This window comes from Barbus barbus, assembly GCF_936440315.1.
Source record: "Barbus barbus genome assembly, chromosome: 37".
NCBI classification, from domain to species: domain Eukaryota; kingdom Metazoa; phylum Chordata; class Actinopteri; order Cypriniformes; family Cyprinidae; genus Barbus; species Barbus barbus.
Genome location: NC_136715.1, coordinates 22,492,244 through 22,518,146, shown reverse-complemented (window position 1 = coordinate 22,518,146; position 25,903 = coordinate 22,492,244). Strand labels below are relative to the sequence as shown.

Sequence of the window (25,903 nt, the reverse complement as noted above, 5' to 3'; positions counted from 1 at the left end):
GCCCCCGCGAGCAATTACAGCTATCATTAGAAGCTGGTAACACTTTGGAAGAGCATTTGGAAACACTTCCTGGGTTTCAATGGCTGAAACATTTCTGCTACTTTAGTTCATTTTTGTGGGTGTACAGTAGGAAGTTTGGTGTCCCATTGTGCACATCCATTCTATTTACAGGAAGCACCTCACATGAACACAAAAGTGCACACACAGATCAATCTGTAAGATCCCTATTGGATGTTTGAAGGCTGTGTGTCTTCATCTTAACAAGTGATAACATAGAGAATGAGCTCCAAAATATGGCACTGGAGAGTATTTTATTTTTATGACATTATGCTCTAAAGACTGTCATATTTTTTTTTTGCTCCTTGTTCTGCGAGGACAGATATATTCTGGAACTACAAACCTTTTGTGCGACTTGATTCACCCAGTGGGATGTACAGTTGCTCAGATCTGGGCCTTTTGGGTTCCAGGTCCCAGTGGAGAGAACACATAGGTAGGAGGCAGTGCCTGTTTAAATAAATATAATATCATCTTTATTATTATTATTAGCCACATGTGTAATCTTTCATAAATAATTACGACATGAATTGTCTATCATAAAATGAGAGCCAGTGAGTGATCTGACTGCAGTCTGCGTCTCAAGCACAATTTGTTCAATTTCTTTCACATTTGTTATAATTACATTAACTTTTTCTTGTAAAAAATGTATCCTTAAAGCTATATTTATTATTTCTTTGTCAAGATACTGTACTGTTTACTGTTTTCTTTTCTTTGTTGTTTTGTACTCATCTCATTTTGATATATTTAATTGTATGCAGCAATGCTGTTATACACGTTACATGTACTTACTATAGTAATAACAATAAATTATGCATAATTACATGCAACTAACCGTAAAGGAAACCCTCTTCCTAACCCTAACCATACAGTAAGTATATATAGTTAACAGTGTTGGGAAGGTTACTTTGGAAATGTAATAGGTTACGGATCAGAAGTTACCCTATTTAAAAAGTAGGTTAAAGTGAAGTTAAATACAGATTTTAAATCATAAGCCATGATACTGTTTTTGAAAGCAAATCTTTGCATAGCTATGATAGGAAACACTGGCATCTAACAATGCCTTGGAAAAAAACAAACAAAAAAAACAGTTAATCTTAAACAAATAAAGCATATACATTAAACCAAATAGGAAATAAAACAGTTATTGAATAAGCATTCTGTGTCCTAAACTCCTGAAACATTGGTGTCTCATATTTTAGAGCGGTCAGTGCAATTTACGAAAGAAATCAATTAAATCTGTGAGTGTGTGTGTGTGTGTGTGTGTGTGTGTGTGTGTGTGTGTGTGTGTGTGTGTGAAAAAAAAAAAATCAGATGTAACCCCCATCATTAACCCTTTTAAAAGTAACTGTAATTTAATTACACTTTTTTTTCTCAGTAACGGTAACTGATTACAATTACATTTATTTTGTAATTCTATTACATGTAACCCACTCAGTACTTAAATATATTATTACACTGTAACAAGGACACAAAATAAAGTGTAACCAATATTTGTTATGGTAATAAAGCACCAATAAAGATTTTAAGATCTTAAGTACAAAAGCCAAAAAGGACCGTCTGAGACTTACCAAATAATTACATACACTGGCATAAATACATGTTTTAATTATTATTCACAAATGATTTATTCTTATAAGTAAACATCTTTGCTAACAAGATTAAAGCTACATGGCCTCTCATGGCTTTATTGCTTTATTCAAATGGTTGATCCTAAGAGAATAGACACATTTCTCTTCGCCTAGAGGCCAAATGTATATCAGCTTGTGTGTGACTGATAGCAATTCAAAGAGCCCTGAGTGGAAAAGTGCAGCGTGTTACACTTCAACAGGTACATGCACCCACCTCGAGTTCCTTTGGGGCAGGGTCGTTCCACCAGCATGCCCCTCTGCGTCTGCGGCCACAGTATGTCCCTAAGCTCTACGCTTTCGCAGAAGCGCTCAGGTGGAGGGAAAGACTCCAGTGAGGGAGGCGTGGTGGTTTGAGGAAGTACAGCTGGTGATTTGGGTGTCTTATTAACAGCTCTGGTCCCTGTAGTGGTAACTGTAGTCACCTGACCTCTCGGTTGAGCAGTGGTTGTTGTAGTGGTTGTTGGTTTTAATAACTTGGGTGTTGTGGATGCCTCTGAGATAGGTGGTGCTAAAAAGAATAATGGGTAAAATTAGTTATGTTCTGTTTTGGGTACTGGTTCTGTTATCAAGCTTGTATAGTGCTCAATAAAAGAGAATAATTATGAAATAAAAAAAATATATACAGTTTGAGTTTGAGTTTGAGACCTCAAGCTCTATTATATCTCAAGAGCTTATTAAAAAGCTGAAACGCACAGCTTTTGAACATATATTTTCTCTCACCCACAGTTTCTTTGTTCCTGTGTCTATATTTCATAAGCTTTATATATAACTAACGTAATTCCTCAGGCAAGAAACGTAAACTGAGCAAATATTACAGGCCACACTTTACACCGGAAAATATGCGTCTGATTTTCAAAATGTTATTATGTTTTTCTTAACTAGGAAGTTGCATAATGATAATCAGAAGGAGATTCGTACATGGAGTTTGAGACCCAGACTTCTTTTTGCGCTTCTTGTATAGGGTAGAAATTATATACCTGACCTCATACCTCCATCCACAAATATGGATAAATCCATAAAACCCTCTGAACCGATGGTCCATAGAAGTGTGAGAGATTTTAGCGCAGTATGGGTGTGAGAGCACCTCCATGTATGTTTGTGAGGTGGAAATGACCGATCGAGTGAAAGAAAAGGCTTTCTTTTTGAGGTTAGATGTGACCTACTGTGAATTAGTGTCAACTGACCAGCCAGAGCTCTGGTTCAGATAAAAACTGAGCAAAAACAACTGCAAGGCCTTTACCTGCAGACCCTGATCTTTACGGTTTTCACCCATGTGTGTGAGTTTTGACACGGTTGGCATGACTGGTGAGCCATTATTGGCTTTTCACTCCCAGATTCTGGCTGTTTGTCATGATGGCTGTAAAACAAGCTTCAGCTCAATGTTCCAGAATTAAACCACAGATCAGAGATGCCTGTTAAATTCAACAGGAAACCACATTCGCAAACCATTTTACTATAACTGTAGCCTAAAAATAATGCTTCAAAAAACTATTTGTCTATTGGGTAACATTATCCAAATGCCACATGCTTAGGTTACACGAGCCCAAAAAGGAAAGTAATTCAAGCGGTAGAATATGCACACATGAATTGTGTAAATGTGCATTAAGAATGTAAACAGAGTCAGATTATATATATATATATATATATATATACATATAATAACACAATGACAATTCCATTCCAAAAGAGGACATTGTGTAAATAACTTATGTATTTATTTTATCTGAATTACAGAAAATAAATGCAACAGTTCACAGTGTCTTTGAGAAATCCATCATTCCTTTATGTAGACATTGAGAAAAAAAAATCTGAGCACAACAAAAGGAAGTTAAAAGTGCTAAAGAGTAAGAAGTACAGAAGTAGAAAAACACAACTTTAGAAAAGCACTTTTCCATGGCACAGATGGTACTTTGTTGCAAAGTACTTTCCTTATTCCATGCTAAAAGAATGACAAACATATTTGTGTACTGTGGTATTTGCATGGAATTACGAACACATCAGAATAATGGAATTTGTCCAGAAAACTATAGCAATAGTATTATCATAACAATATACGCTAGGGAAAAACAAATCATCCTAATACTTTTGTGAAAGATGTGTTTTCAAACTTTGACACTATTTTCCTTTGTGCTTTATAATTTGGTGTGGTGTCGATTATGGATTGTGGTCCTTCAAAACTGAACATGCGGGTGGTAAATGGATACTTACTCAGCTGTCTCATAGCACCTAGGTGTATGTTATTATTTTACAGAATGCCTTTGAAATCTGATTTATGGACAGAAGTATTAATTTTCTCTTTGTTGAAACAAAGGCAGTTTCTCTTAAGATAAGTACGTCTGTAGTGCTGTAATGAAAATGTGTCTGACTCACATTAAGCTCAAAGGAACCTTCAGTTCAATGTCAAAAAAACGAAGAAATATTATCTTCAAAACAGAGAATATTTTCAAACTAAATATTCAAATGAAGTTGTGGCGATAAGCACCTACTAGTTCCAGCATGGTGGAGAATTTCCAGTGACTTCTACTGTTTTTTACATCAAGCTAATGATGATTCATTTAGAAACATTTCCCTCACCCAAACCCATTTTGAATTTTCAAAAATTAAACATTTCTATGTTTATTAAGCCACTTTCTTTATAGGGGTTATTTGGCCCGGCCTCAAATGGAGGCAAAACAAGACAACACACACATAGCTAGTGTACTGCAGCGATTCATACTTATATGTTTTTTGAGTTTTGCAGAAACATAGGTAGAGGCATTCATTTCCAATGAGCCTGTGAAGAAATAGAAACACTTTTATTTTATATTATTTTATATTTTATTTTATTTTTTATGTTATGTTATTTACTTTGAATACAAAAACTCCACAAACTAAAATATTGCTGCCATGCAGACTTACTAGACTATCACATTCTAGCTTTTAATGCTGAGAAGTAGCCTAGCCATAGAGGGACTGGTTTAAAAAGGACACAGCCTCCCTAGGATGCATCCCTCCAATTGAGAAGCACCCTTAATGGGCTAAATGTGGGAGGGGTGGTTACAAAGAATAAATGGTTGGACTGGTGGAGGGATAAAAATGTCACAAAGAGGAAAAGATTGAGGCGTGTGAGCAAAAGGAAGAAGGTGAAACTCACATCAAATGTGGAGATTTGCATCTAATAATTATGTAGCAGCATTAGCAATTGTGATGATTTTTTAATTCAAGGGAGGTCTTTAACAAAAATAGAGGCCACTGAGCAATCTCTCCAAGTGGCAGTAGAAGCGAGACTAAAATATAGCCAAATCCATTAGTGGTCTTCTGAACACAAAACAGTATTTTTTTCAGGCAGGAGCAGAGAAGGCTCTGCATAAATTTCGCTAACCATCAGCAGTGTAATATCACATGGCAATTATCACAATCAGTGTCAAACTAATTCCATTAATGATGAGCAAAAATGAGATTAAGTGGCAAGCAGCGTAATGTGTGTTTTCCACCCCGATTCAGATTGCAAATATAAATGCTGTCTGTCTCCTCCACATCAAGATGATTCCCCATTATGAAAGATGATTCCAGTATCAATATGCTGCTGGTTTTAATCATTTTCTCTTTCAGCAAACAACGCATATGATGCCATTTAGGATCTTTATGAGATGTCATCCTAATATGTTGTGCCAGCATTCCACATGAAGGAACCATCTATCAAGCCAGCAAACAAGCAAGTATTCTGGCAGGTATGTGGTATACAGTCCACTAATACATTACATTTTGTTTACATCTGGTATTATGTAGTGTTTTGGTAGTAAAACTAATCTCAAATGCATTCTTACTTGCATCAAAACAGAAAAAGTCTCAGTTAATTTAGTGGGGTATCTGTATTAACACGACTTTGAATGTAAACTGTCTTTTGTGTCTCAAACCAAACCAAACAAAAACAAAATAAAACAAAACAAAACAAAACAAAAAGTAAAAATGAGTAGTAAATTAATATTAAACTAGCTGATACCCATTTTGGCATTGTTTCTTTGTTTGTTTGCCTTATACATTTTATTCAATATTTACTACCAGAAAACATTGATTCAGGTTTTAAACTTCAAATTTCATAGAAGATAGACAGTAAATAAAACGTCAAATATAATATTTAGTTTGATCCCTTGAGATTCCCAATCAACATTTTCTGAAGGTTAAACTTCTTCTTTTGATGACCTTTTGTTGAACATTTTATATTCAATAAAATGTATTTCAATTGGTTGAAAACCAGTTTCAGGCCTGTTTATGCCTGTGATATTGTTCAAAGTCTCCAGTCAGTCAGAATTTAAAGGACCAGAGAGACACAGGTCAACTTGTAGTTGAGAGCTATAGGTAGTTAAAAAAAGAAAGAAAAAAAAGTTGTCAACCTTTACACCCAGACTGTTACAGTCTGAGCAAAACTAAGAGCCACACTTAATACTGAGCTACTGCAGTCATTGATGCAGTTACAGATGTGATAGTGGAGTATTTATGCTCAAGTTGCATCAAATAAATTGGAAGAACTGCATTTCTGTCGGGACAACTCTTGGAAGGATTGGTCCATGACAATGTTAATGTAACTGGTCTTGGCGGAATAAATCTGCTACGCTGCTGCTGCTGGTGCTGTGGCAGAGCAAGTACAGAGACTCGCTACTGACAATAAATCCACAACATGCTGCTGTGAGCATGTAAGAAATACTGCTGCTGCAAATATAACATACATGAAATAACCCCCTATATCATACATGTATCACCTCGTAGCAGATCTATACAGGTGGAGCTGGGGAAGGTGGAGGGTTTCTGAAGCACGCTGCGAAACTGCAATAACAAGCACTAGCGATTATCATCAATTTGATTTCACAGATACAGATGAGCTAAACAATGACATCACTGAATTCAATAATGAAATGCCTTAAACTGAAAATTGAGTGTTTAATCTTATTATTATACATTACTGACACTCTATCCTCCAATTTGATACTGTTAAGTGCTTTGACACAATCTGCATTGTTAAAAGCGCTATATAAATAAAGGTGACTTGACTTGACTAGTCATATATATGAATGTTGAGCAGAGAGCTCATTGGCTACTGGTACAGGAGAGAACCAATCAGCTGTGCCATGTGATAATGATGTCATTAGGTCAGATTGAGTTAGACCTATCGGACTGCGCCATCTAGAGTTATATCAGAACTCTGTATAATTCTTAATGAAATAATTGATTATTGTGATATAATCTGATCTGATATAAATCTGACATCTGATTTTTTTTCCTTTTAGTGCTATCAACTGTTTAAGATTAACATGCCACAATATAGCACATAAAGACAATATGACTGCAGGTCATGTGATTTGGACAAATAGCCTAACAATTAATCTTGTAATCGCTCCATCCCTGAGGAGGAGATATTGTTGTTGCCCTCTGACTTGAAGGGGAGGGATTTCTTCCTATAAAGGCAGGGGCTTATCATATCGTACACACTCTAGTGGTTCGTGGTAGCAGTGTCTCAAAATCAAGGTAATTTCACAGCTATCAAAGTAAAGTGGAGCAAACATCAACTCTGCGGAGCACAACTCTGACGGCTGTGTGAGTGAGCTGATTATTGAGATGATGAGATAATCACCACATCTAAAATAGAGAAAACACATCAGTATACAAATGATGGCAGATTAGATTCAAGTGGGGATGGGGGGTAACGTTCAACTCGCGCACTGCACAGGAGCTAATGCTAGTGAAATTAGCATGTTTTTGTCCTTCATCAGCACTGATTGTAGAGCTAATTACTTCCTTTACAGGCGGCTAAAAGAGAGGCAGAACATACTCGGGCACATTCAATCAGCCACATCGTACTAGTGTGAACCACAAGTGGATACATTGTGGTAACAATGTGATAACATTTCCTTAATGAAAGATTTGAACCCTCCGAGGTAACACCCCAGAGAAATGTTCAATGAATTTTAGATCTGAGCCCTAATACTTTGCATCTGAAGTGATATTGAGTTGATATTTCTTACTTAATTGCTTGCTTGTGCAGGGATAAATTTGCTCGATGGTTTTAATTCAGTGGCAGTAATCGCTTCAGGCTACAAGAAAGCTGCGAGCACATGCTAAGAATGACTCAGATGATTCTATCCTGAGCTCAAAAATAAGTCTGATATAATAAGTAGCGCCGATAGTAATGTGATTATGAATGTCATACACAGCCTTCAGAGAGGTGTTTTGGCTCTGTTCCAAAAGCTATTGAGCTGCCTTGCAGTCTACATAGGCACATTTTAAAGCAGCATCTTATGAGAAATAGAACCTCATTGGAACCTCAAGTGAATGATTTGCGAGGAGCACAAAATAACATTTCTCATGTGAAGTGCACAGATGACAGAAAATTATAATTGATTAAAATATGATTAGCATGTTGATAAGGTACACTGAGATGTATATATGCTTCTCAGCAATTAATGCAATACATGGTAGAAAAAAAATAATTTGAAAAATATAAAAGGTACTAGTAATTTTCTTCCAGAACAGTTTCCATTTTCAGGACATTTTCTTTTAACCCAATGCAATGCGTAATTTAAAATAATGGAAAATCTCCTGTGAAAAATTAATGGTTCATTAAGACCCTTTTTTTCATATTTTTCTTAGATTGTATGCATATATATCGATTCATACATTATCTTGGAGAATTTAAAAAAATATATAAATAAACATTGTTTGCATAGTATTTATGTTAGTGCTGTGCATATGTATTATGTATATATAAATACAAACAAATGAATGTACATATTTAAGAAAAATATGTTATGTTTATATTTATATTATAATATAAAATACAAGAATATAAATATATAAATGCATAAGCATCTAACTATTTCCAATATATATACTGTATTTGTGTATTTATATATGCATAATAAATGTACACAGCACACCTACATATATTATGTAAACAAAAACTTTTATTTTGGATGCGATTAATCGCAATTAATCGTTTGACAGCATTAATATATATATATAGCCTTCTTATCAGAAGCACACCTATGATGGTTGGTTATTAATATAACAGGTAGCCTTTGAGGTGCTTTTGAATGGTGTAAGCAGGCCACAAAAAATGTGTAGCTTACAAACTACTATCTTGTCATTTAGCAGATGCTTTTATCCAAAACAACTTTATCCAAAGTGCACTCATTAGGGGTACAGTTTCACGACGGCCCTGGGTACAGTTACTGTGCTCAGTGTCTGCACAAGCAGATTCATCAGTAAGGTAGACACCGCTGGGTCTCCGCAGAAGAAAGACACTCATATTTTAAATTTGTAAACCCCACTAATCTGCGTAAAGTTTTTTGACCTCTACACTTAGCCAAGTCTTTCTGGAGTAATGCAAGAGTCTCGGCTGCTAGGCTGAGCTGGGATTATGGTAATTACGGTTATTATTTTTTCGATGTAAAGATGATCTGACATATAGTATGGCCATCCTGTCCTAGCTCTTGACAGCTAAATTAAAAACAGGCTACGCTGACGTGACCTTCGGGACTGATCTGGTCTCAGCGGAGAGCCGTCTCTCAGCACAGACACATTGAGAGGCCTTCGAGCAAAAGTGTGAGTTGTTTGTTTTGAGGCGCTTGAGATCTATTCTTTTGGGGGCGATGCATCGCCGCCACAAGGCTGCCTACGTACCTGTCCAGACAGGTAACCCTCTACCAATGAGGGAAGCGATGCCTTTCTCAGTGGGGCAGTGGGAGGGAGTTTAGCCTCAAGAGTCTAAACACTGGGGAGGAATGGCTCTGTCTTTTGAAACCTTGAGGGACGCGTCTCTTATTATATGCTAACAACGCCTATGATGTTGTTTACTGCTGAGACCCACCACTTCACTCTAAGATGTTGCTTGCACTTGAGAAAGGTTTCCGGAATACATCAAGCACATATTAAATCTGAAATTAAAAATCAGTCATCCGTGACATTTGACACACAGACTCAGGAGCCAGAGGAATACCAACTCAGTGGCTGAAATCTCGCGACCACTTAAACAGATATCCAGAGGGACTGTGTGTGTGTGTGTGCGGCTAGACGGATTCGAGATGAGGCTTACCGTGAGCTGGATCAGGTGGACCAAACACCAGATTGTACCGCAGGATGTAGAAGTTATTCCACACGTACAGCTGGTTGTCTCGCGGGTTGTATTCCACAGCGGCGATGTACTGGTATTGGTTGGGGAAGTGGATGTCGACGTATTCGCCTTGGTTCAGTTTGGTGTTGTACATGTAGTCGATGAGGCTCTTACTGACTTCGCTCTCATTGTCTTCGTACGTGGATCGGACCACATACAGAACCCCGCAGATCATAAAAGCGTTGGAGGCCGACCGCTTGTCGTAGGTGGTCTCCCAAGTGGCCTCGAAGCGAAGGGTGTAGGGGTTGAGCTGACTGATCACCATCATGCCGTTGTTCTGCTCGGTGGCGTAGATCACCCAAAGGCCGTTTTCGTCAACTGCCAAGTCGATGTCTGTTTTCCCGCCCCACTTGTACGGTGAGGTGTCATGATAGTTGGCGTTATTTATAATCGCCTCCCCACTTTTGATTCTGGTCCGAAGGTCAAATTTGACAATGTTGCGTGTCCTTTCCTTGTTAAAAAACACCGCCCCGTCGTATACCACAAATCCCGTGCCGTCGACCCGATGGGGGAGTTTGTACGTCGTGGTCTGTCGGGAGTTTTGAAAGTCATCGAGCGAGTTGTACTCAATGAGCGTATCTGTTCTGTAAGGGGTCCAGGGCATGAAATAAACCTTGTCTCCTGCCTGGAGAGGGTCTTTGCACCACGACCCCGCTTGTTGCTCCGCCTCGTACAGAAACGACGGATCTCCAACCGCTTTCAGAGTTCCGGGACAAACAAAAACTAGTGATGAGAAGAACAGAGCAGAGAACAGTCAAACGTAAGCGAACACAGCTTGCACTAGTTGAAAGCAGAGGGCAAAGTGCCGTCTGACTCTACATCACTCTGATAACTGGGTAGTCGGTGAAGACAGAAACACACACTAAGAAGTCTAACAGCTACCCACATTCACAAGCAGTAAAAGGTGCGAAGAATCTGCATCTGAAGGTTACTGAAGCTTAAAACGGAAGTAAACACAGTTTTTATTTGTCCGTAAGCAAACAGTTTCGGCTCACTGCTGCTTGGACATACTGAAGGGGAGTGATGGAAAAATCAAACCACAACCAAACACAAAGGAAAAAAGGAAGGAATACGACAAATCTGCCCTGCAAATAAAAGCAGACAACTAAATAAGGCTTGAAGAGAAGAGCAGCATACAGGCAGTCTGTGTCCTGAGACAAGTTTTTCCACAGTTTTTTACGTCTTTCCTACGGGCCTAATGTTGCAATCATTTTACAGCATAAAGCATTTCCTTTCTTCTTAACAAAGACATGATAGTCAAACATGTAGAAAGGGTGAAGTGAGAGAGCAAGAGAGAGAGAGAGAAAGAAGAAGGGAAAGCCAGAATCAGTAGAGGTAGTGAAAGCTTATAGAAACCCTCTTACCAAAGCATGCTGGGCGTGTGGAGAGGGGCTGGGGTTCGAACAGGCAATAAAAGAGTGTGGAGGACAGGAAGAGGAGGGGGAAATGGGGCATTTGTACCTTCGGCATTACCGCTAACATTTAACTTGTGCTTTATCATTTTCTTTTAAAGCTTCCCTCCGATTGCTGCTCGTGCACTGACCTTTACTAAAATACAAGACCCTTTCTGCTACTGCCTGTTATCGGAACAGCAAGAGTGGGCACAGGAAGGTTTTACAACCACGAAAAAAAAAGAAAAAAAAAAATATATATATTTATTAAAGAAAGAAAAACAAGGAGCTGATTGTGTCAGTGATTTACCTTTTTGCTCCACTTCTATTTTAAGCGTTGGAAGAGAGAATGAAAGGAGTGCAGGGGGGAAAAAGAGATTAAAATGAATTAACCATCATGTCCATGATCACATGCAGTTAACATGTCATGAGGTTACGGGCATTTTGCACAGAGCTACAGCTGTCAGAGGAGGAAGAGATCGCAGTTAGACACCTTCAACACATGAAAGAGAGCCAGGTTAAAAGGGGTTCTGTCACAGTACAAAAGGACAGCGTATGTGGCATTGAAGACAAATCAATCTGCTCTTGTCGAGGGAAAGCTGCGGGGAAATACACGGGCTGAATTCTAGATAGCGGCGTATAGATTTTCATAAGAACTCTGGGACATCGACCAGGGAAATCTGAATTCCAGGTGGACAGATGGTATGTTGTGCTGGAGGGAAACTCAAAACCAGAAAAATAAAGCTGCTCCTCAACTCTACAGTCCCTCTCCAAGCACAGAGTTCTTGTCAGCCCTTCTAGGATTTATACGAACACTTGAACAGTCCGGAATGGCAGTATGCGGTTTCAATTTCGATACAGTTTGTAAAATGTATTCTTACTTTTTAATGGGACATAGTTTCATTTTTCTTTCAGTCCAGATCAGTGTGGCAGCAGGAGATTGGCGAGCTGGTGCTTTTTACTGTTGAAAATCATGTCTGTCAAGATTTCCTGATGAAAAAGAGCCATTTACTCACCCTCATGCCATTCCAAATATGCCTCACTTGCTTTCTTTTGTGGAACACATACTTTTGAATAATATCACTCTTTTCCATGCAATTACAGTGATGCTGTATGTTAACTTTGTAATATTTGAATCTAGTTCGCACACAAATCTATCAAAATACTTGACATACGCCACATATCATATTAATCACTTTTGTTATACTATTTATGGTGGACATTTGTCATATCAGAGTTTATGTCTGTCACTTTAATTATTCTGAAATGAGTGGCCAGAATATTCTTTAAAAGTATTTTTTTTTTCTGAATTCATATGGGATTGGAACTGTTTGGAACGACATAACAGTGAGTAAACAATTAATCTTTTTTTTATCTGTAATTTGCAAGTGTAGTTTTTCTTTAATTGTGATTACAACATTTAAATATTACTTTTTTTGTGCCTGATCACTGAGTAACAGTCCAGTGTCACAATGACAGTCTTGTCCATGTTTTATTTTTTTTAGTATAGTGAATTCTGAGTAAATAGTGCATATGATGAATATAACATTGTTTGTGCATGTAACTTCCAAACAACTTAACTAATTTACTAGTCAATAAGGATATTTTGCTATTAAGGCACTTTTTTTATTTTCTCAAGAAGTCTCACTTCTCGAGAAATTCTTATCGTCATGGTTTTGTACGGGCCAATACACTGTCCTTCCAAATCCTTCCATAGCACCAGATAAAGAGAGATACATAGACAGAGAGACAGACAAAATGCAGACAGACATATAAACAGAATCTTGACAGTCTTCAGTAGTTTTATCTCATGAAGGCCATCTTCAGCGTCATGTTAAACAATCCAAAACGTGAACATTTCCGACAATCTAAAGCTGCATTTCTCAGATTTCCTTCTTGTATTATTATGATCGATGTACTAATGGTGTCCATTCTCTGGCCACAATGTCCGTGAGACACTGAGCACTGTTTTCTTTTTTATAGAAGTCACCATTTTCTACAGGAGCTCTGCTTAGTATAAGAATGAATCTCACAAAACTTGTCCAGAACAAGGAAAATAAGATAAAGAAGAAATAGAATTTGCAAAATATAATTTCTATTTGTTTGTAGGACCATTACCATTTTTTATTTATTTATACTATTTATTTTACACTATAAGTAATGACATAGTAAGTTTACATTGGTCATAAAGCAAAAAAAAAAAAAGTTATGATAGTATATTTTTTTGTGCTGCCTTTATGCTGATTTAATAAAGAAATGCTATGATACTGTATTACAGTAATGACAGCCTAATGAGATTCACCTTAGAGAATAATGAAAATTGCAACTTTCTGGATGCATTACAGTAATAATAATTTTAGTGGGGGAATGTGCTTAATTGTCCTGAAAATAATATTATAATACAATAAAACCTTAATGGTCCATAAAATTGGTTTCAGTCTCTTTATGGAAATTATATTTTATAATTTAGTGTACGTTTGAATTTGGGTTGAACGTAGATTCTGGACATGTTTACAACAGATTCACCTGGAGATAATGCAGGGTTTCATTAGTTTGTACCCACAAACAGAATTTTAGGTTGGTTATTATAATAATTATAGCAATGGCAAAAAGGGGGGCAAAAATAGATAGAAAAAAAAATCAGCCAATACAATCAGGACAGATCTCAGATTAATACCGGGACAAATCCTGTTCTCTGAGATACCGCCGGCCAAAGAACATCATGAACATTCCACTGTTGCAACCAAACAAAACCAAATAAGAAAATCACTTCCAGTCAAAAAACAGCATTCAGCAGCTTGAGGGTGACATGAGGGCTCTGGCGTCCTAGGGAGTCAAACTGTGATTAGTAAATAAAACTGTTACGGACCGCCTGGAAATGTCTAGAGGAGGTAATGCAAAAACATTAAGACAAAAAAACACCACAAAAACGTATTCTGTGAAGGTGCTCGCATCAGAAAAGAAATGTGAACAAACACAGTCCTGGAGAAACAACAGCTTTTCAAATTTTGTGTGGGATTTCGACTTCAACAACCCAAAGATACGGACGTAGATTAAACTAATGCTAAGCACTAAAATCCAGCAGGCCTTTATTATTTCGGGATTGTGGTGGGAAATGTGCGGCAGAGGACCCCGTCTGGTATGTGAAGTCTCTGGAAACATTCTCTGAGAAGACGAGACAATTCAATCAGAGAATAATATTACTATCTAATTGTTTAATGGAGCAAAACAATCCATACTCTTAATGTAATGGGAAATCTGAGAATAGAAGTGAGGCGTTTGTTTGGAGTTTGTTCATGTTAGATCCATGTGCAGTCATTTGTCTTTTCTGACAGTCGTATAGCTGCGGTTTCTTTCGAGCAAACACAATGATCAAGCACTAACGAAAAACATCTTTGGTCTGTTTATTAGTTGGCATAACGCTGGCATATCTTTGCTTGGCCAAATCAGTTTTCTTTAAGGCCAAAGAAATCATGCTGGTCTGTCTCTGAGCGATTATATGTGCAAAGACTGGACGTCAGAGAATGCTGCTTTGCTTTCATGTAGTGTACATCGCTGTAATGCTCCTGATAGATGCTAAAAAGTACGTTTTCACAGGGAGAAAAGCACATGGAAATGGTTTACAGCTTACATTTTAGTTTCATGAAACGTCAAAATTTAAACAAGGCAGCAAAACGCATTTTGTACCCAGCTCTGTGCGCTACAATCACACCTGCACAAGGTTTCAGGATACAAATCAAATACTAAAAACTGTGCATCATTAGAATAAAGCATTGCATCATAAAAAAAACATGAATAACAATTTCTTTCCTCAAGGAAATAGCAGTGCTTGCAAGGCAGCAAACAAATAGTGTTTTAAGTTTTAAGCTTAGATTTGCCGTAAATGAAATGCTGCCATCAAAGACGCTTCGCTGTTTTCATGAAACTTAGTGCTTGTTGTATTTTTGTAAAAACGGCTATATGTTTAAATAGCAATAAAGAAAAGACCAATCAGAATCCAGTACGTGAATAAATGCAAGTAAGAAGACTAATCACAATTCATCGTGCAAATATTGCCAATGCCATCAACTGCAGAATATCTTGCAAACACTGATATTGATAATACAGTGCTTATAAAAGTATTTGTTATTATTATTATTTATTTATTTTTTTGTTTAATTTCTTATTGTAATAATATTATTTTTTTTTACATTTTTGCTTATAAAATATTATTTATTTATTTATTTATGTATGTATTTATTTATTTATTTATTTATTTATTTATTTATTTATTTATTTATTTATGTATTTATTTATTTATCTGTGGTCTAAATGTATCGTATTTATTTTAACTGCATATACACCCCTTCACGTAAGTGTACAAATGGACTAATCCTGGTCTCATCACATCATATAGCCTTATTGCACCTGGTTTGAGAATCTCCCACATGCCTTCTGGCAAACTGCAGATGTCGTATTACCTTTTTTTTTTTTTTTTTAACAACAGTAGCTTTATATTTGTCTCTCTCTCATAAACCCAGAGAAGCATCCAGGCAACAGTTGTTGTTGTATGCACAGTATCCCATCTCAGGCGGTGAAACCTTTAAATCATTGGTCTCTTGGTGGTCTCTCTCACCAGTCTTGCACGGCCACTTGGTTTTTGAGGACGGTCTAGGTAGATTTACAGCTGTGCCATACTCTTTCCATTTCTTAATTGTTGATTTAACTGTACTCCAAGGGATATTCAGTGACTTGGAAGTCGTCTTGTATCCATCCCCTGCCTTGTGCTTTTCAATTACAATTCACTTTCACTGCTTGGAGTCTGCAATTTTCTGCAATAATAACTCACCAGAAGTTGGACCTTGCAGATAGAGCAGTATTTATACTACAATCAACAGAAACCACTTAACTACTCACAAGTGATTCATTTAAATCTGACTTTGAAAAATGAATTGGCCGGGCTAGTGATGGTTTAGGTGTGTCAATTTTTTAGTCTTATTTTACTTTTGACATTAAAACTGTTTTATGTTGATCAGTGGTAAAAATAAATAAAAAAAATCCATTGTCAATGCTATAAAATGATGAAACCTGAAAACTAATGTGCATGTTTTATAAACACTGTATTATCAAGGATACAAACTGGATCCTGGAGAAATGCATTTTAAGGCACACTCATAAAGGCGTAGAAAAATACATATATATATATATATATATATATATATATATATATATATATATATATATATATATATATATATATATATATTTATTTAAAAAGACAGCTCGTACTTACTGTAGGGAACACATTCATACTGGACTTCAAGGTACTTATATGTTCCTGGGCAGGGGTCAGGAAAAACATCTGGTCCAGTGATGACGATGCACTGCGTTCTGTTGTTACACCTGGACGGAGCGAGAGAAGAAATGATATATATAAGCAAGAAATTAAATGAGTGAAATACAAAAGGAAATTATTCACACCAGAGTTTAAAGGAATGTTCTGGATGTAGCAACAGAATTTGGGCTTGATACAATGGAAACATACATTACAATGGAAAATAATTTTCAATCTGTTGAATGTTGTTACTATAACGTTTTTTAACAAAATTATTTTCTGTGGTAAAAAATGCTTGTATTGAACCCTGAACATTGGTTTAGCTGTGAGGGTAACAGCATCGAAGCGAGAGCGAGCGTGCACAGCGCTGATGGATGGACGGATGGTGGCCCAGAGCAGGAACCAGATAAAAGACGGCAGGAATTAGCGGAGCGGATAGATGCCAAAGTGGCCCTTTTCAACCCAACGACAAAGATAAACAGCCTCATCTCTTAGTGTTCATACCTGCCAGCACAAGAGTTATACATCTGTATGAATCCCCCCTGAGGTCAGGCTGATTGTACCTATGATGGATTCATTTTCCCTATATGCCATTTCACTCGGAATGAACTAACCATCCCTCCACTGCCTGTTTAACAGGAAGTCATGCAGAAGGTGGTTTATGTGGGTTCTAGGAACTAAAATTAAGCACATCAATAAAAGATAAAGTGCAGAAATGATCTCATGGCTTACAGACACAGTGTACAGCGAGCTGTTGGGAAAGTAGTGGCAGTATCGTCCATCAATCTGCGTCACATTGTTCCTGAGGTCTGCGTTTATGCTGTCCGCTGGATAAATTCATGTTATTAAGTTTAGAACTAAAAAGGTTTTAAAGCCTTAAAGTTTTTTTTTTTTTTTTTTTCTTCTACAAATACAGGTCTAGTTCTGATAAACAAAACAAACAAACGAATATTAATGAAATATAAAAATACAGTTTTGGTTTTTTACTTTTTTGAATGTTTTCTAAAAAAAAAAAAAATGCTTATGCTTACTAATTTATTTGATGAAAAAGCAACAATATTGTGAATATTTTTAGACAACAGCTTTCTATTTGACTATATTTTACATTTTAATGTATTCCTGTGATGGCAAAGCTATTCTTTCTTTGGTAATATTATAAAAGTCTTTGTTAGTGACTGCTAAAAATTATGCTTTGCAATTTGCATTAAAAAAAAAAACTTTTACTCTAATTTTACAATATTGCTGTTTTTAATATTTGTTTGTTTGTTCTCTCTCTCTCTCTCTCTATGTGTGTGTGTGTTTATCAAATAAATGCAGTCTTGGCATTTAAGGTTAAGCAACTTTGGTAACCCTTTATAATAAGGTTCATATTCAAGCTTCTTTGGGGTGAAAAAAAAAAATCAAGTTTCTTAGCTGAAAAGAACCACTAAAGAGCCTTGTTGTGTTTGTCATATCTGCAAACCAGAATATTATTGTGGATTTGAAACATGAAAGACACATGCTGTGTAATCTCACAGTTTATGAGTAAAATGCAGGAAGATTGTCGTAACTTAGAGGAAAAGAATCTGGAAACAAAGGTCTTTGTTTGGGGAATAAAGAGCATGTTTTATAGTTAGTGCAGCGCGGGGGTGAATTAGCCTGCTGGTGTTTTTCTGACCTGGCCTTGGGGTAGCATCTCTTCCTGCAGCAATTTCTCTTTACCTCAGCATGTGACTCTGACAATTCATTTGTCTTATGTTCTATTTGCTAATAAACAAGTAGAGACTTTTTTTTTTTTCTTGTAAAAGCAGCAAAACACGTGGAACAGAGTCTGCTCCGTCCACAGCTGTGAATTCCCACCGGTCATGTTTGAAGATGAGAATTTATACATAGACACGAGCTTTGCTGAAAAACACGTCCCTCATATGGGAGTTTCTTTATTAACGAGCACTCATATGTGGTAACAGATGAGAATATCAGCATGTTTACCCATATAAATGAATTATGGATCTAAAATTATAACACACGGCCAAAGCTGGAGCCATAATGTGACGATGGGTTGTTTGGTTATTTGTAGTTGTATTGCAGGGAGACTGTTCCCATTCATATTTCATTCAGTCACAATATGCTGTTCATTTGCATAATGTACTATATGAATAAATTATGATCACAAATTATCTTAAAAAAGGGAAAATATTAATAATAACTTCTGGAGTCAAAATAATGCCATAACAAGGCTAATAAAGTTTTATTGTTATTTATACACACACACACACACACTACTAAAATTTTCAAAGTTTTACTATTTAAAATAAATGTTTTCTATTTGAATATATTTTAAAATGTGATTTCAAAGCTGATTTTTTTTTTGCATCATTACTCCAGTCACACGATCCTTCAGAAATTATTATATTATTCTGATATGTTGTTTAAAAAAAAAAAAAAAGTATTATTGTTATTGTTATGTTGAAAACAGAAGTTGATTGTTGTTATTTTTCAGGTTTCTTTGATGAATAGAAAGTTCAGAAGGACAGCATTTATATAAAGTGTAATCGTTTGTAAAATCAATTTTTAGATCGTTTTAAAGCATCCTTTCTAAATGAATGTATTAATTTCTATACAAAAAAAAATTCTGACTACAAACGTTTGAATGGTATAGTGTATAATATCAATTATTTATTTTAAAGATTTTTCTTTAAAATAAATGGAATTTTTTAATATTTTGTTATAAACTTCAATATGAGGATAAACTTTTCAAAATACAGTTTGGGGCTACTGTATGCTAAATTCTCATGATGTTCCTGTTAGCTGACAGTTGGTGTTTGCTCTTCACACCACAGTCACACGTCAGGCGCTTTCACAAGACGCTCCTCATTAGACAGATCTCTCCCTCCTAAACTCTGAACACTCACCAAATCAGTGCTTCCAAGATTTCACAACATTTACAGTCAAAATTTCACTCATTACAGAAAAAACAATAGCGTGGTAAGTTGAAGGAAGTGTTTCAGTCAGGAAATCTGGACTAGAAAAATGCCCACAGGAAAGATAATCTATATCAATCTCTATCTTCGGCTTTGGCTTAGAGCAAACTAAACTTGACAGTGTTTTATCAGTCAAATTCTGTTTGTTACAAGAAGATCGTTGACAGGAGGCTGCTATGATTGTTGATCTGAGTAATGCAGTGATACAGTTCTTGATTGATCTATAAAAACATCTTGTAAATTATATTATACCTCATACATTCTAAAGCCCTTCAAAGATGCTGCACAATACCTTTTGTATTTATCACAGCAACAATATCAAAGTAAAAAACTGCTTCATTTTCAGTAGCGTAACAATATGAAACAAATTGATGTATATTAAACCTATCTATTTTCTGAACATACGCAGTATTATGACAGACAATGTACTCATTTACTTTGATCACAAAAAATTTAATAAATGTAAAAATAACGACCAGCATGCATTATCTGGATCTTCAGTTCAAGTAGCTATAGATGATCATTCATCCAAACCAAAACACAAATCCTGCAAGTGACAAATCAGAAATCGCTTGCAGTACTTTTAATCAAAAGATTACAAGATTTATAATGTCTGATCTGAAATAAACCTCACTTCCTCTATCCGTAGCATCAAGCAGCCCAAACCTCACATATCTAATTAAATCAGGAATCATAGGCATTATTTAAGACTTTATTACCAGGCCAGAGAAATTCCCAATGCTCTGAATTCATAAACAGGTGTAGCTGTTGTTTCCAGAAGCTTGTATTTACGGTGACTTATGAAAGCTTAATCTGCAATGCTTGAAGTATTCACTAATACCATATGTACAGTGGGAGTGTGTGCTAAGGTTGGTCTTCTGAGAGCCATGCGGACGCCTCTGTCATGGATATTAATGGTGTGAATACAGAACAAATTTCCCCCGTACAGTGCTGCAGCCCTTCCCTCGTGTTCCCCAAAGCAGGGTACTTAGCAGAGCAAGGACAACAGGAGCAGGAGAATTTACGCAAAGAAAGTTTTGTTTCAGATGTGTTGCTAAGGGACTGAGGCAAAAAAGTCACATAATATTTCAATCACAGCTGTGCTCATAAGTTAAATAATACGTTTATTATCAGAGCTGTGGCGCAGCATACATATTCCTCACTAATGCGGATGACCTTACAATTTTAAGTTGGCTCAACTTTTTTTTTTTTACAGTGCAGCCTACATTCATTCATTCATTCATTCATTTTCTTTCTTTCTTTCTTTCTTTCTTTCTTTCTTTCTTTCTTTCTTTCTTTCTTTCTTTCTTTCTTTCTTTCTTTCTTTCTATTCCCCCCTGTCTTCCTAGTAAATTCTTGTTTCTCACAATACTCACAAATGCAAGTAAACTTTTACTTTGGCAATCAATCAATCAATCAATCAATGAATCAGTCAATCAATCAATAAAATGACTCAGTTGCCAGGAATTTTATTATGAACTGAAACATAATTCACGGTTTTAATTGCAATGCAATGAATGATTGATTGATTGATTGATTGATTGATGGATTTATGAATGAATGAATGAATGAATGAATGAATGAATGAGCAAGCAAAAGTCAGTAAGATTTTTGTTTAAGATTGTTTTTGAAAAATAAAATCTCTTATGCTAACCAAGGCGGCATTTCTTTTACAGTGAAAACAGTAATATTTTGAAATATTATTCCTTAATACTTGCATTGTTTGCATTTAAATTCAATTAAGAAAAAAAAAAGCATCTACATCTTCTTAACTCCAAACTTTTGAATGGAAATGTTTGTGTAAAATTTGTCATTTTATATTCTTTGCATTAAACCATAAAAAAAAAAAACTAAAATATGCTTTTGCATTGGTGCACTTCACTATTTACATTACTATGCACTTGATTATTTTCACCTGTCTGTTGCAAAGAAGGTTTTTTATTTATTTATTTGTTTTCTTACTGGTTTCTCTCTGAACCCGGCTCTCAACAACATCTAAGTTGTCTAATATTTACGACCAAGAGAAGGCCAACACAGAAAAAAGCAGCAAGTGCCTCTGGTTGCTCGATCCCTCATTTAAATCCACATTATTAAACAAGTTAATAGACTTTGACACAAACCCACGGGACACAGAACGAGGTGTTTATTTTAATTAATTTGATATAAGCCCATATAAATCAATAATAAAAAAAAAAAAAAGAAAGTTTCTTTTGCAAAGAAATGAAGTAGCGTTGAGTGAAAGCTTCTATTATTAAGTATAGTAATCTATTATTAATGCAACTGTAGCAATGAAAGATTGTGAAGCCACTGGTGATTCATTATTTGACCAGAAAACTAACAAGATGAAAAGTGCACAACAATGCAATTTCACATCTGGACTTCTGCAGACCTGCAGAGGCAAATCCCTGCTTAGAGTTCCTGTGCAGATTAGCACCCACTTGAGACGCCTAATTGCCTGCAGCTGAAAGGACTAATTGAGACGCCACATTTTCAAACCTATTTCCCCACGAATCACGACATTCTTATAATAAGCCGAGCGGAACTGTACGCCACTCCCGCGGCAATACGTATCAAAGCCCGGCTCACACATCACTTCCTGTTTTTAGCACAAGCCTCCAGATGCACCACACTGTGTAAACTCAAAAGAAGATCGGATGTGAGCACATTGAGATCTGTTTGATTTGGTCGTTAAGATTGTAGAAGGAAATATTCTTCATGTATGCCACTGAAGATGCTCCTATTCATGCACTGTGTAATGAAAGACGAGCAAATGAGAGAGAAGACGCGTTTTGAAGAGAGAGTTTTAGAAAAGGAGGACAGATCTTGGAACGGAAGAACCTGCCTTTGAGACATGATCTTGAATGCATCAGGCAGATAACAGTTGATGTTCTCCATTTGAAAGGGGTCAGCATCGCAGATCTTGTCGTCTGTCCGGCCGTAATTGGCACTCTCGATCATGATGACATCACTTCCTGGACAGCGTAGGTCGATGGGGTAACCCTCGCAAGACAGCTCCCGCCTCACCAGACCGAACGGCATGGCTGCCCGGCTAAACCCTGGAAGAAAGAGAGAGACTTTAGACCAAAAAATACTCTACACAGAAGTAGTGTCTTGAAGTATGAAGAGAAAGAAGTCTGAGTCAAGTTATTTTAAAGGTTGTCAAACCGACAGCAAACAATGTTTCAATCCAGAATAAACAATGGTGCCTATTTGAAGGAACACAGGGATTTTTTAAATCAATATCGACTGATTGATTTTCAATTAGTTTTTTTTTTTCTCTCATTGCTGCAATTCCATATACATATATATCCGATCTACATATACATTTTATTTATATGATTTAAATTGCCATGCATGTATACATCATGGTAGTATTTCACACTGAGTCCGACATTTTCGTTTGCGTTTTTTTGTATTCGTTATCCTAAAAATGTGTCACGCACAGTAACCTTGCACACTGAGTCCAATGCGTATTAATTAATCTGTTGCAAAAAAAATTCACAAAACAGTACTAAATGGAGCCTTCAAGCAGCGAGGATGATTTTGTTGTCCAGAAAAAGAAAGGAAATATTGGGTCCATCCAATCCTGAGATATAAAGAGGAAGGAGAGATCCCCCTCCTTATTAAGGAGCAGCGGGGTTATCACGGAGCCACATTAAAAAAGAAGACCACCAATTTCTGTGAACTAAGTGTGCAAGGATCTTTATGGTGCTTTGTGCTGCAAGACGAAGTGGATGAACTTTGCAATCGCCATTCTGAATGTTGCCGTTCGCTTGTACGGTTGCTCTGAATTGTCAAAACACCTTTCAAAATGCTTACGCATGCGAAAAACGCTGAAAATCGAACCTGGTTAATTTTTTTTTATGACGGACGAAAGTTTCGGAGGCAGTGTGAAAACGTGATTGACCAGCCCGATCTCACAGCAATTTGTAGATATTTTACGAGGTGGCTAATTTGTATGAATTCGTACGAACTCACTCGTCCAAATTCATATTATTTTTGCTAAATCGTACGTATTTTACAAGTTGCACAATTCGTATGAATTTGTACGAATGACCTACACCTAACCCTGCCCCTAAACCTACTCGTCACTGGGGTTTAGACAAATCGTACAAAATAGTACGAGTGAGCTTGTATGAATTCGTACGAATTAGCCACCGCGTAAAATACGTACTAAATGGTTGTGAGATAGCGTTGGATTGACACAACGTGAGGTCCTATTTATTTTTCAACGTGCAAAAATTTCCACTGCAAATGGCCTTACGTCTTTACATTAGCCTATTGCAGTAATGCGGATTTAAATGAAAATATTTATTAAAAAATCTGGAAAATTATTCCACAAAGTAAATAGTAACAAAGCTAAAAATCAAATATAAAGTACTGACAAAAGTATTTCTCCCCATTTTATGGAAGGGTGAGAAAGGCCAGACAACAAGAGAGATACAGTCGGTGGAAAAAAAATAAATAAATCAAAATCAATACGTGTGCCGTGTTCTGCTAATGTGAAGAGCATCAAATGTCTGCTCAGAGAGTGAAATCTGGTGCTGAGCTCAGAGCAGCATGTAAAGGGCATTTCCCTCATCACGCTAATGTCAAACACAAATAAAACATATTCAGCCAATCACAAGCCTTGACCTTAAATATATCCCTATATTTGGAAATTAATCTCACATGCAAACTGCAGCGCGGATGCACCGGTGCATAAGTACAAGAAAAATAATCAATTATGTGCTATAACTGAAAATTACATCTATCCATCTGCCCAGAAGGTGTATTTAAAAACTAACCCACACCAAATCCCATTTGTGCATGTGAGTCACAACAAAGCAAAAAATCCTACACTACAAGTCAACTTTAATTTTTGGTGCATCATTTTTGATTTGCTTGACTGTAAATAGTTTTAAAATACTATTTTTTAATTACAAAGATTCCTAACCTAAGAGAAAGACTGCTGTTTAATCTATATTTCCCCCAGCAATGTGTATACATTTGACCACATTAAGTAGAAATCCATCTAAAATCAGTCTGTACGATTGATTTATTCAAGTAAGTCAACATCTTGGCTCTGCATTTTTTTTTTTCTCATTCGTGTTTTCAAATGAAGAGGAAAATAATCTGTCTGCTGAGAAGCTTCTCCTGTAATTATTCAGTCAGAACGCAGTCACTGTGCGTTTTATCCACAGCATTTCCCCCTGAGTTTGACATGCTGAGATGTTCTCGAAGACACTGACAGCAAAATGGATTCAAATGACTTTAAAAAGTCCATTCAGTGGAAATCAAATCTTGGGTTGTTGAACCAAGATTTATCGCTGGGTTTTTTCAAATCTGTAGTCATTCCTTGTGACCATTAGAAAGGCAACACAGCAGCAAGTTTTGACTGATGACAGGTGTTGCCGCCTCAGATATGTCATTTTATATTGTGCGCTGCTAAACAATATGCAATTCAGTTTGAGATTCGGTAAAACCACCAGTGAGAGGTAAAGCTCAATAAAATGCTAACTGATAGTTCCAAATCGGCTCTAAGATTGGATGAACTGCATTCGAAATCATTGTAAAATGCCAGTACACTAGTTGCTACATTGCTTGGCGTTTGTAAATTACAACCACAAAGAACAACATTATTAGATGAATTATTATTATTATTTACATATTGATTTCATATTGCTGGTGCCATAATTTTATAAAATAATGAAAAACACAATGATTTTACCATATCAAAGTTACTAGAAAACTAGTGCTCAAAACTTTGGTATAATTTTTTTTTTTTTTTTCAGCAAGGATGTATTCAAATGATCAGAAGTGACAGTAAAGACTGTTACATTGTTACAAAAAACAAAAACAAAAAAAACCCCTCTATTTATGCTGTTCTATGGATACAAAGGTTCATTCATTCAACCTGCAATGATCCATTCAACTGGAAGTAAAGACATATATATATATATATATATATATATATATATATATATATATATATTCGATGGAGTTTAAAAAAAATCAAAGGTATAGTAAAAGTAGCGTTCAAAAGTTTCAATCAATTTTTATTGTCGTTATTATTGTTTTTCTTCTTATTATAAAATAATAAAAGCTGTTCTATGGCGTTTTCTATTGAAAAAAAATATTTAAGCAGCACAGCTGTTTTCAACATTTATAATAAGAAATTATTCTTGAGCACAAAATTAGGAATACATTACATTTTCAATTATTTACCAATAGAAAACAGTTCTATTCAATTGTAAAAAAATAAATAAATAAATAATAATAATAATAATAATAAATAACAACACTCCTGTTTTACTGTACTATTATTTGTACTTTTATTTACTGATCAAATAAATGCAGCCTTGCTGAGCATAATAAACATCTTTTGAAAACATTTCAAATCATCTTATGAATGTATATATCTTTTC

The 25,903-nt window shown here is 36.0% G+C and overlaps 1 protein-coding gene across 1 annotated transcript in view; it reads right to left on the bottom strand.

The window, feature by feature from the left end:
- adgrl2a (adhesion G protein-coupled receptor L2a) overlaps positions 1 to 24,078 on the bottom strand; it is a gene marked incomplete at its 5' end in the record, with an annotated part of 56,959 nt that extends 32,881 nt beyond the window's left edge. The window contains 7 exons of the mRNA XM_079396575.1: positions 401 to 504; positions 1,900 to 2,193; positions 9,754 to 10,554; positions 11,533 to 11,547; positions 16,495 to 16,604; positions 22,339 to 22,552; positions 23,979 to 24,078. Of these exons, the coding sequence (XP_079252701.1) occupies positions 401 to 504; positions 1,900 to 2,193; positions 9,754 to 10,554; positions 11,533 to 11,547; positions 16,495 to 16,604; positions 22,339 to 22,552; positions 23,979 to 24,078 (1,638 nt within the window). The remainder of the gene's footprint in view (positions 1 to 400; positions 505 to 1,899; positions 2,194 to 9,753; positions 10,555 to 11,532; positions 11,548 to 16,494; positions 16,605 to 22,338; positions 22,553 to 23,978) is intronic.
- Positions 24,079 to 25,903: the final 1,825 nt, after the last annotated feature.